The following is an 11,111-nucleotide window of genomic DNA, read 5'->3' on the forward strand; positions in this document are numbered from 1 at the left end:
ATTTACTTCAGCTAAGCCTTACCTTCTGAAGAAAGACAGCCTGTGTATTGTTTTTTTTTTTTTTTTACTCTTTAATGAGGCAATAAATATACAGCCTTTAACTCTTTAAAAGGAGAGGCCGCTCCAGAACCTGCCGTTTATATTATCGGCTTTTATAGACCTGTCAACACTCAGTCCTCTTTACTTCTTTCTTTTTTTGTCTTTCTGGCTGGGCACAAGTGCATTTCATACGCTGTGTTATGTTGCAATTTTTATGAACTCAACATTCCACCAAATTATGCATTTATTTCTTTTTTTTTAAGTGCTAAAAATTCAGAGCACTGTGCCGCCTGTACTTAACAGAAATTACTCAGGTTATTATCAAATAAAAATGGCTTTATAGAAAAATGAAATAAAAAGAAATCAGAGTACAGACGTTTATTACATGGGAAAACAAACGGGCCTTTAATGCAACGTAAGCTGCAGCTATTAATGTTTTTAATAGCTAATAAAGAAGGGAGTTCTGTATTTTGTGCCTTGTAGAGGCTCTTTAATCTAATGAACGGCACAGAGAAAAAGGGAACAGGACAGAAAAAGGGAGAATTCTGTAATGTGTCACAATAAAGCAACTTTGACAAGTCTATAATCTCAGTCACAAGTTATTTGCTTTTGGTGAAATGTTAGCCCGACGCAAGTGGCAGACACTGTAGTCAGTGTTTGTGCGTGGCATGATGTGTGTTATGTTTTTCATGCAATTTTCCACTTGCATGTGAGTCTCATAACTCACAGCCATTGGGATATTCATTAACCTTTGGGAGACGCAGAAAAACAGCAGACCTTTTAATTGCTACCAAGACAACGTCACTCTAATTGATCCTTTTAAATATGAAAATTTACATATGTGCATATATAATCACCCACAATGATCTTGCACCCTGTCGACAGCAACAATTAAAATGAAATTCACTTACTCTTCCCTGTTTGTGAGCGGGATGTGTGCACTGCATTTCAAATCAAGCCTAATGTGCTAACGCCTCGCACACCTACAGAAGGCTGGCATTAGACTTGTTTAAATCAATTAGGCAAATGTGAAATAAGCAACGAGTACAAATGTCTTCCCTTTTCACCTCGGAGCCTCCAGGCATCAGGGTAATGGTGCCAATCATACATGCACACATACACATACACACACACACACACACACACTTAAAGCAACCCACCCCCTCCTCCATCTTCACCTCCATCCTTTCGTTGCCACCAGCCCTCTCCACCTCCAAACCTAACCTTATCTTTTTTACAGACAAAGATACAGGACCACAAGCAGTACTTTTGTTTGTGGATGCAACAATAACAAAGAAGAGACGAGCCGAGGTCAGAATCCTCACATAAATAGAAGAGGAGTTTGTATGAAAACTTCTTCAGTGGTGCATTTAAGAGGAACACGCTCTCTGTCAGGAATGGCTGAAAAAGTCTTTGTTAAATGTCAGATGTGAAGAAACAAAGGCAGCGTTGAGCCTCTAACATTTATTTCAGGCTAAATAATAACATTAGAGTTATTAATCTTAAAAAAAAAGAGTCAGAATACACATATTGATTGCCCACAAAGTAGACAAGGGGTAATATGATAGATACAGCATATATGGGAAGAGTGGAGGACAACAAATAATAAATACAAAGAAAGAAAGAGCAAGACATTTTTTGTATGTAACATAAGTGGTTGTGCATTTTGGGGGTTTGTACTTTTCAAGTATTAACTGTACATAATTCCAGGTCTCTTGCGATGCAGATCACATTACAGCACCTACCACCTACATGCCACTGGTTCAGTTACAAGCTAGGTACATCTGTGCAAACTTGATTACACTATTATTTTATCAAACAGTTAATCTGAGGCGCAGCTACTTACCAAAAGTGGTCGCTCCATTGCCGGCTTTATCAAACAGCAGGAAGGCAACCATGAAGAGGGAGTCTGGGGCACACAGCACAGACTCGAACGCTACAAACTCCTGAAAGGAGATCAGCCTGGGAGAGGAGAGAAGGGTAGAAGGAAAGAGAATCAGTAGGACTGTACAAGACTTTCAAATGCAGTGATTTGAGTGGATTTATTAATGTGGTATTCATGTCTCAAGTTCCCTGTTAAATAGTTAATCAGCTACACATGTGAGACAATGACTCTTTGATATTAATTCAGTCGTATAATACACAATAAAGACTTAACCTAAGTTACACTAATAAAATCAAACATTAAATAAAAACACAAGCTATTTTAACACTGCATTAAACGACAAACTCCATTGTAATTACTGCCACACAGTGGCAAACCAGCTCACTTAGACAGCCTATCAATCTGCACTGGGCGTAATTCAAGCTGCCTTTTATCCAGTAGTCTGTTATTCCATACGTAATGTCATAAACTCATCGAGTGTGACAGTAAGAAAATAAAACATTTTAAAAAGCTCAGTGTGAGTTCCCAGTCTGAGCTGGCAGCTGGTATAGAGAGGGCCAATTTCATACCAACAGAAAAAAAAGATTAAATATGAAGTTTTATATTTTAGTGTGCCACTTTAAACAAGTAGATGGGTGCGGAGGGAGCTTGGAGCCAGTTAAGGAAATATAATTCCATTCAATTCATTCATTCAATGTAAATGAAAAACAATAAGCAGTGTAGAGTGAAAGTCAAGCAAAGCCAAGGTGGAAAGAACACTGAAACACGAGTTAAGAGTTGAAAGTAAACACAACAGATGAGTTTTTCCTCTCTACACCACTTCATCTTTTTCCAAGTTTGTCAGTGCTCTGATAAATACCATTTTATCTCCTGTCTCTCCATAGTAACCCACATGCCCACATGCATTATTGACAAGAAAAAACAAACACACAAACATAAACATCGCTATTGTGTGAACTCACTGAGAGCCCCCATGGGAGAATCCTGCTGTGGGGAACTGGACCACGCAGTCTAGCCTTTATTTAGGCCCTGGTTCACAGTTGCCACATGTCCATTATGAATTTCACAAATGGCTCTGATAATTACAGAAGGGGTCAGTGCTAATGAGCCGTCCCCGAGCATCCATCTATTAAACCTATTTCAATTTCCAAGGGGGGAGTATGGAGAGGGAGGGGGATGCAATGATTACATTTTCATGCTTGCTGTAATTAATTATGGTACTGGTGAAATTTAGAGGTGTTTGTTTGGCCTCAGAGTGTTTGCATGTGGGTGCATCTGTGCATCCTTATATGTACTTTTATGCAGAGAAAAATACTGTATAGGTGAAACGGATCGAGCCGTGCTCTGACAAAAGTATTGGTTATGAAAATAACGCCAGGAAAAGGGAAATATTCTTCAAATTGGTGAGTGCCAGAGATACCTGATGAAGGTTGAAAAGCATGTGTAGATTACTGGCTTTTAAGTCTTTTGAATGTAGTCTGAAAAAATGCTATTCTTCCCTTCAACCATCCATGAAAAAAAAAAAGACGAAACACAAGATCAAAACAGTCAACACAAAAGATTGAGATTAATACTTGGTTTCAGTAAAAACTCCTAAAAATACATACTGGCATGGTAACATCAATACGCTTCCAGAAAAGAATGAGGTGTGTGTTGAAGAGAGAGCAACAGAGCAACTAAGAGAAATATGGAGAGGGAATTAAAGTGAGCATACAGTTCACCTCAGTGGCAAATCCAATTAGCTGTCGTTTCAAAGGCAAGACAAAATGTTTTATTAACTAAGCAGGTAGTTCTTTGAAGCAGGGCCCCGCTGATAGCACGGAGGTGGAAGGGGACACAAAAGCACACTGCTGTGACCGTGGATCCACTGTTAAAAACAAAGCCAATACCATCACAGCTCACGCTGCTGGAATATTATCAAACTCTCCAATAATGATCATTCTTTTGTGACAGATGTATAGTACACTCTGAAATTATACCTCAGAGAGGTTAATGAGGGAGTTTAAGCAGGTACAGGCTGCACTGTAAAGACTCAGAGAGCACTACTGTACCCAGACAGAAATGAGGGGAAAAGTCACATTTCTTCTTTTTCACACACATCAATTTACATGCAGGCTGGTCGTTCTGTCTCTGTTTTCCCAGACGTGGATAATCAGCATATTAGTGTAACTGAGAGGGCTGTTGATCGTGAAGGGATTGGACCATGGTTTAGGCCAGGGAGTCCAGACGAGATCCAGGGGGCATCTCCATAACACACACGAGAAACATTCCTCGTACTCGTAAGCATTTACACACAGCTCTGTAGCCAGGGATGAAGATTATGATGGTTGATTAGCAGCGCCATGACGGCTGCAAAACGATTACCATGAGAGGGGGAAGCCATCGTTTTTGCTGCGCCGACCCAACCCCAACGAGACACTCAATAATCAAATCAACCGACAACATCTCCCAACCATCAACTGCTATGGCATGTGTCCAGGGCTGCCCGTGCCATGTATGCAGCCCGGGATGAACTTAGGAGACAGAGCTAATGTGATACTGTAGTATGGCATTCTCCTCAGTGGAGTGCTGTGTACTTACTTTACTCTGCAGGATTTTGTTAAATCTTTAAACAGGCGCAGACATATCCGTGACATGTATCAGACAAGAGATGTAACACACAAGACATAAACAAAGACTTGATTCCAGCATGTGGTTCTATAGATGACAGCTGAATGATGCTTTTGTTATTGTGCCAGAACAATGCAATTTAAACTGTCTGTGATACGTCTGTCCGGCATAAAATCTCCACCCTATATTCCATATATTTTTTGTTTGTTTTTTGTGTCATCTTTGTCACCTGGCTTTTATCTCTGTCTCCTCTCAGCGGGCATCTAAATACACTCCTCTGAACCGAAAACCAGGCTTGGAAACATTGTTTACAAGTAACATAAATGCATGGTGTTGGTTAGGCCCGGTTGATAGAAAGACAGCTCTCCTTCGTTGATAGTAGTGGGAGAGAGGGGCCTAGAGGGGCTTCAATAATCCCCTGTCCCTGGCATCTTGGCATTGTTACTGACAGCCTTCCACCCACCTAGAGCGTGCTTGCACACAGACATACACACAGACACACCCCAAAAACACACACAAACACACACCCAGGTGAGTGCTAGCTGCCAGTATCTGTTCAGTTTCTAAGAGTGGACACCCACCAGTCTAAGTCCAGAATGCCCACAGCAGCTGGCAGACTGCTATTTTCCCAGCACGCTCCCTTAACAAAGTTTCTTTTTTTCCTTTTTTTTTTTAAGCCTCCAAGAGTCAATGGGGAAAAGAGGGGATTTTTTTCACACTTGAACAGATGCCTCTATCAAAATATCAGAGGGAACAAGGAATAGTCAGGAATAGCCAAAATGAAATGGAGGGAGTGCATTATGGTATGTGAGTGAGTGTAAAGAAAGTGATGATGAAAGCAGGGGAACGCAAAGAGAGTCAAAAGCGAAAAGAGAGAGGGCATAAATAAGTCTGGTGAAAGAGGAAAATCTTTAAACCACCACGTAGATCTGTATGTCAGTGCACACATACACAAAACATTTGATTCCCGGAAATTGAGACATCTCCACCCTCCAAAGCCCTGTCTCTCTTTCTCCCCCTCTTTATCCATCTATCTATCTGTCTCACTGGGAGCAGCGAGTATAAGAGGGAGAAAAGTGATTTCCACATAACAGATTGTTACGACTGTCACTATATCCCCTGATTTACACAGTCGCAGGAGGGGAGGCAGGCAAATGCATTTTCACTGTTTACATCCCCCCCAACACACACATACACACTCCAACCCACTCACATACACACTCAAACACACACTGGCATCCAAGTAAAATTTCTCTCACTGAGATACACTCCAAGAGAAAAGTAAGCGTGCGTGCCGTCTGCCATCCAACCCCCTGCTACATCTATTACCCCTGACTCATCTTCTTGAAATGGAGTCCTACCTGGCAAAAACAGCAGCAGGCGCACTAGCTTCAAATACACTACACTCATGTACCAACCAAAACTTCTTGTTCACAACATATTTGCATGGCATCGGGCAAGCAGAATGAAAATACAGCCACTAAAGTGGTCTGTTTTGTCTTGTGCCAGTTCTTTTCATAAGCTTACACGGACGAGTGCTTGAAAAATAATGCATTTGTGTTTCCAGCTACTACCGTTGGTGCTCATGTTGTCACATCCCTACTTTTCTATATCCATTTGTTTTGTGTTCATGGGTCTGCAGAATAACCATCCCGACTCTTTGTCTCATCAAATGATTTATCTATCAAAGTTCAGGAGGAAAATAACACATCACAAAGTATGAGCATCAGAAGGTTTTTACAATGTCAACTGTAAAAAAAAAAATGAATCACATCCAAACCAAGGCCTAAACAGACTTTTTTTCCTGTTTTGCCCCCATATCATTTCCATTCCCCTCGACAAAACCAAAATGAGGTTTAGATACAAAGCCTGGGCCATGGGTTCCTAATAGATTTACCCTGATGCCACGGCCACCATTTATCCTGCTCCAAAGCCGCACAATGCAACGGAGTGCTCGTGAATAGCATGGGCAATTACAGTGCATGTGTGTGTTTTTATGTGTGTGTGTGTGTGTGTGTGTGTGTGTGTGTGTGTGTGTGTGTGTGTGCGTGTGCGTGTGGGTGCCTTGCTCTCTCTTTTTCCAATTCCAAAAGCCCCACTACTCCATCTCACCGTCCTCTGAGCGCACACACACACACCTTAAAGCAGATGTAATAACATGAAACTACGCAGCCATGTGCACTTTGCTCTTTGTAGAAGCCCAGGTGGTTACCATGGCAACATGCTTTTTTTTTTTTTTTTTTTTTATCTTTTTTGACTTACCCTAACATTTTATTACCCATCATTATGTATCATTAAATACATACATATTAATGTAAAAAACAGGGGTGATGGGAATGGGGGGAGGTGTAAGTGTGAAATTGGGGGTATATCTACAAAGAAGGAAACACCTGAAAGGGGCCTTTGGTGGTTTGATGTCGCTTTTCTATATAATTCAAGTATGAACATCCCTCTGTGAATTTTTTACACCAAAGGATTCAGTCATAGGTTTGTTTATAAAATGCAAAATAACACTAGAAAGGCAGTCACATGAGATCAAAGGGATACATAATGCATGTGCTGATAGCTTTGATAAGAGTCTCTCATAAGCTTACTATTTAGCAGTTGGATTGATATTAATGAAAGGAGATAAATTTGTGGCTTAAAGAGAGACTTAGGAAAGCAATATCACAGTCGGATCAGCAACTTCTGCCGGAGATATTTTCAAACAGTAATGACGTCAACCCTCATGAGACACTCTGCTCTTGGCATTCTATTTTCCTCATTTTGTAAAAATAAAATCTATTTGCCCTCTATCTATCATATTATACAGTCTCTGACACATGACACATCAATCCACTTACAATAGCAGATGCTCCATAATAATACCCTCCAAGGTGCAAGGATTATCTAATACATTCCAGTTTGAATTATGTGAAACATCAGAACACTTAATGTTAAATAGGAAAACATGGGAACACCAACCCATCTTTCTTCTGATCCACGACCCCAGCCAGCAGCTTAGTGGCCTCGCCCGACAGCCGGATGTCAGTGTGGGCATGGAGGAAACGGCTCACAAAGTCCTCCGCCGACATGAAGCACTCCTCATTCTTCTTGATGCTGGCATACTGTAAAGACAAAAGCAGACGCATACACACGGACACACACTGGGCTTTAGAATTGGATAAAAAAAGAAACAAACATAAATCGAATGTTAAGTGAAAAGCTTCTTTGATGAGAGGCGAACACAAAGGAGAAAACAAGAAAATACATAGGTAAAATCTTACCTTTTCAAAAATGGCTTTCAACTCAGCGGGATCGGCCCTCCTAGGCAGAACTGCCTGCAAGACAATAAGTGAACATTTTCTGAACACAACTTCCATACACACCAAGTGAAAACAATGGCCCACTTTGCATCATGTGAGCAATGCTATAAAGACTGCTTTGTTTGAATACTTTTAGAACTAAACTTATCCAGTTATTCATAAGCGAAGACAAATATTACAAAAAACTCAAATTAAACTCAATCATTTTGAGGTCGGAGATTCATTCTTGACCTTGGAAACACATATCTCAGACTGAAAAGCCTCACTCGGTGTTATCTCGTGTGGTTTTAGTCTTTTGGTCATGTAATGGCACCTGAGCAAGTCCCAGTCGTTGAAAAAGGCAGCAGTTTCAGAAAGCTCTGGAAAAGGATAGTAAGTGAACTTTGAGGTTGTAATAGCAGAAATATGTTTCTGGTTTTCTCCTCGATTTTTTCCTCTCAATGTTAATCGTCTCATCACCACTCTGATTTATATTATGACCATTTGGAGGGTCCTGAACCCCCTGATTGGGAAACACCCTGTAGTAGATGGTGTGATACTTTGAAAAAACAGAATTCAAGCAGGCTGGATAGAGCTGTTCACTTATCCACAATATGAGCAGGTATAGTGTGTGAAAACTCAGTCTCTGAATATTCTCCCTGTATACAAGAAACTACAGTTCACTCATGTCGAAAAGTTTCCTCTGACTTAGTCCTCTGACACCTGCCAGTAGTTTATGTGAGGGTTTCCACAACATTAAGCGTGAAGCTAATCAAGGTTACCGATGAATACAACTGGCGTTTGTGACAGGACAGTCAAGTGGAGATGGAGCCTGAGAGGAGCAGGGTGGATTAAAATGCAGCAACGCTATCATTACTGTGCTTTCCATCGGCTGAAACGACAGCTCGGCCAGTTTAACTTAGTAACAGTTAGCCAAATGTACCTTAACTAGCTAACCGGCTACAGTAAAGCCTCAATGTCATTGCCGTACTGCCGGTGTTAACCTCTAGCACATCCTATTAGCAGGCTAACCGGCAGGTAGCGAGTCTAACGGGGCAGACACCCTCACAGGCGGAGGACACCTCCGGAGGAGATACTCCCGGGACAGAGCACACCCCCGGCAAGGCGACAGCTCCCCAGGGAGAGCAGAAACTGATGTGTAAAACTCTTCAGCTTACCTTTGCTGCCATGCTAAGCAAGCTCACTGACAAACAGTCCCGTTCACTTCCTCCTGCGTGACGACGTTTCCATGGAGATCACGCGCCGGTGCAGTGAAAGGAGGATCAAAGGGGATCAGCTGTGCACGTGGTGCGGGGGCACGAGAGGTCAGCTGGTCAGTGGCTAGTGAATGTCAGGTGTATTCATTGATCCCTTCGTGTGTGTGTGTGTGTGTGTGTGTGTGTGTGTGTGTGTGTGTGTGAGAGAGAGAGAGAGAGAGAGAGAGAGCTTGTGTCTTATGTATTCAACTTGACCTGAAAGTATTTTATACTCTATATATCTATACATACAGTATGTTTATATACATGTGTGGGCTATTTCTATATGCATATGTATATATATATATATATACAGTATATATGTGTATATATCGTTAGGGCTCAATCAAAACTCTTAATCCTTAATCCATCCACCTTGATCCATCAATATGAAAAGTGATATCATCATTAATTTTTCATTCTTTGTTCATGTATGTATCCCACATAATGCATACTAGAGCTACAGTAAAATGATCAAATTAGTAAAGCAATGTCAATAGACCTGATTAGAGAACTCTGCATCACAGGTGTCTCTTGATTTTTCACCATAATCGTTTGCATGTTGTAGTGTTTGAGAAAGATGGATTTAGAGTGTCAGTGTTTCTTTCAACCAACAACAACTTTAGAGATAAGATTAACCTGTAAAATACCACAGAAAACATGCAACAATGTTGAGGGTTGCTCTGTTATAAAGAGATGGGGTGTTTTTTATGTGTCTGTGGCTGGGGGGCCATTAGCTCATAATCCATCCACAGTGATCATGTAAATAGCATCCTTCTTGAAAATCTCACTCATCATCACACTTATCAGTGCATGTGTTATGCCACTTGCCTCCTTTGGTAATACTGTGATATGATTTCTGGCCCCCAGCAGCAGCAAAGTATTTTAATGTCTTAGCTGTACTATTAACTCCAAGCTCAAACATGCTTATTTCTGTGTGGGTTTATTCTCATGCACACTGAGTCTCCACTGTACTAAGGAACACTGGTGTGTAGACATCAGAATAAAAGCCTTAGTTCCTTCCTCACACCTATTCTTTCCTCGCAGTAAATGGTTCCTATACTTTATTTCCAGCTTTTCCAGCCCATCTGTGCTTTGTGCCAGGAGGGAAAAGGGTGCAGAGAGAATTTCATGACTACAAAAGCAAAGGTTAACATTACTCACAGCATAAAAACAATTTAAAAGGGAGCAAAAGGGCTCTAATGGCCCGACAGTCTTCAAAGAAAATGTATTTTGCGCTCAAAATAATTCATAGCTTTTTGCCGGTGGCTTTTCAGCTTCCCGGAGACCCAGCATGAACCACTGTATTTTTCCCAGCAGGCTCTCTGCTCCTCGCAAAATGGCCTTCGCTAGGGCACACCTCGCATCCCCTCCAAATATTGACAGCACTGAGTCCATCGCTTATTGGAAAAATGGCTGTAAGTAATGTTTTATCAGCCGATGCAATCTCCACACCTGTATTTTCCCCTGTCATATGACAATATTTGACAAGATTAATGATTTGATCCCATGACATTTTATTTTCCATCAATGTCAATCTGCCAGCAAACAACTCACTTACTTGTGGCATTTGGTGTAGGAAACATGTAGCAGCATTTGCTTTGCTCGTGTATTATTCATGAACTGCAAAATTTACTTGAGACATGTAAACTGCAGTGTCTAGCAGCTTTGACACGAAACTCTTGACTGTTTATGTCAAAAAAATCTTAAAAAATTACAATCGCCTGAAACGATTTTACTTTTTTAGAACAGCACTCCAGCCTCTATTTTTAGCAATCAAACCAGCAATGTTTCTGCCAGCCACCACAGAGTAAGTGGGTAATAATGATAAACCTTGCGACCTTTGAACTTCAGTGGCTTGAGGGGTCTCCTGCACAGGTCCCCGAGGGCCCACGCGTCCTGACAGCTTGAGTGATGAGTGGCGGACGGCTGTCTCAATCTGCCTCCTCCTATTTTTAACCCACACTAAACACAGAGCTTCCATAATAGGCCCGAGCTCTAAACAAATGATTAATAGGGCATTTAGGGTCTCCCCAC

General features: G+C 41.2%; 1 protein-coding gene across 1 annotated transcript in view; it reads right to left on the reverse strand.

The window, feature by feature from the left end:
• LOC139215852 (electrogenic aspartate/glutamate antiporter SLC25A13, mitochondrial) overlaps positions 1–9,047 on the reverse strand; it is a 45,068-nt gene extending 36,021 nt beyond the window's left edge. The window contains exons 1-4 of the mRNA XM_070846884.1: positions 8,997–9,047; positions 7,801–7,854; positions 7,499–7,641; positions 1,886–2,001 (exon numbers count right to left, since the gene is read on the reverse strand). Coding sequence (XP_070702985.1) covers positions 1,886–2,001; positions 7,499–7,641; positions 7,801–7,854; positions 8,997–9,008 — 325 coding nt within the window. The 5' untranslated portion in view covers positions 9,009–9,047. The remainder of the gene's footprint in view (positions 1–1,885; positions 2,002–7,498; positions 7,642–7,800; positions 7,855–8,996) is intronic.
• Positions 9,048–11,111: the final 2,064 nt, after the last annotated feature.

This window comes from Pempheris klunzingeri, chromosome 16, assembly GCF_042242105.1.
Source record: "Pempheris klunzingeri isolate RE-2024b chromosome 16, fPemKlu1.hap1, whole genome shotgun sequence".
In the NCBI taxonomy this organism is placed as follows: Eukaryota; Metazoa; Chordata; class Actinopteri; order Acropomatiformes; family Pempheridae; genus Pempheris; species Pempheris klunzingeri.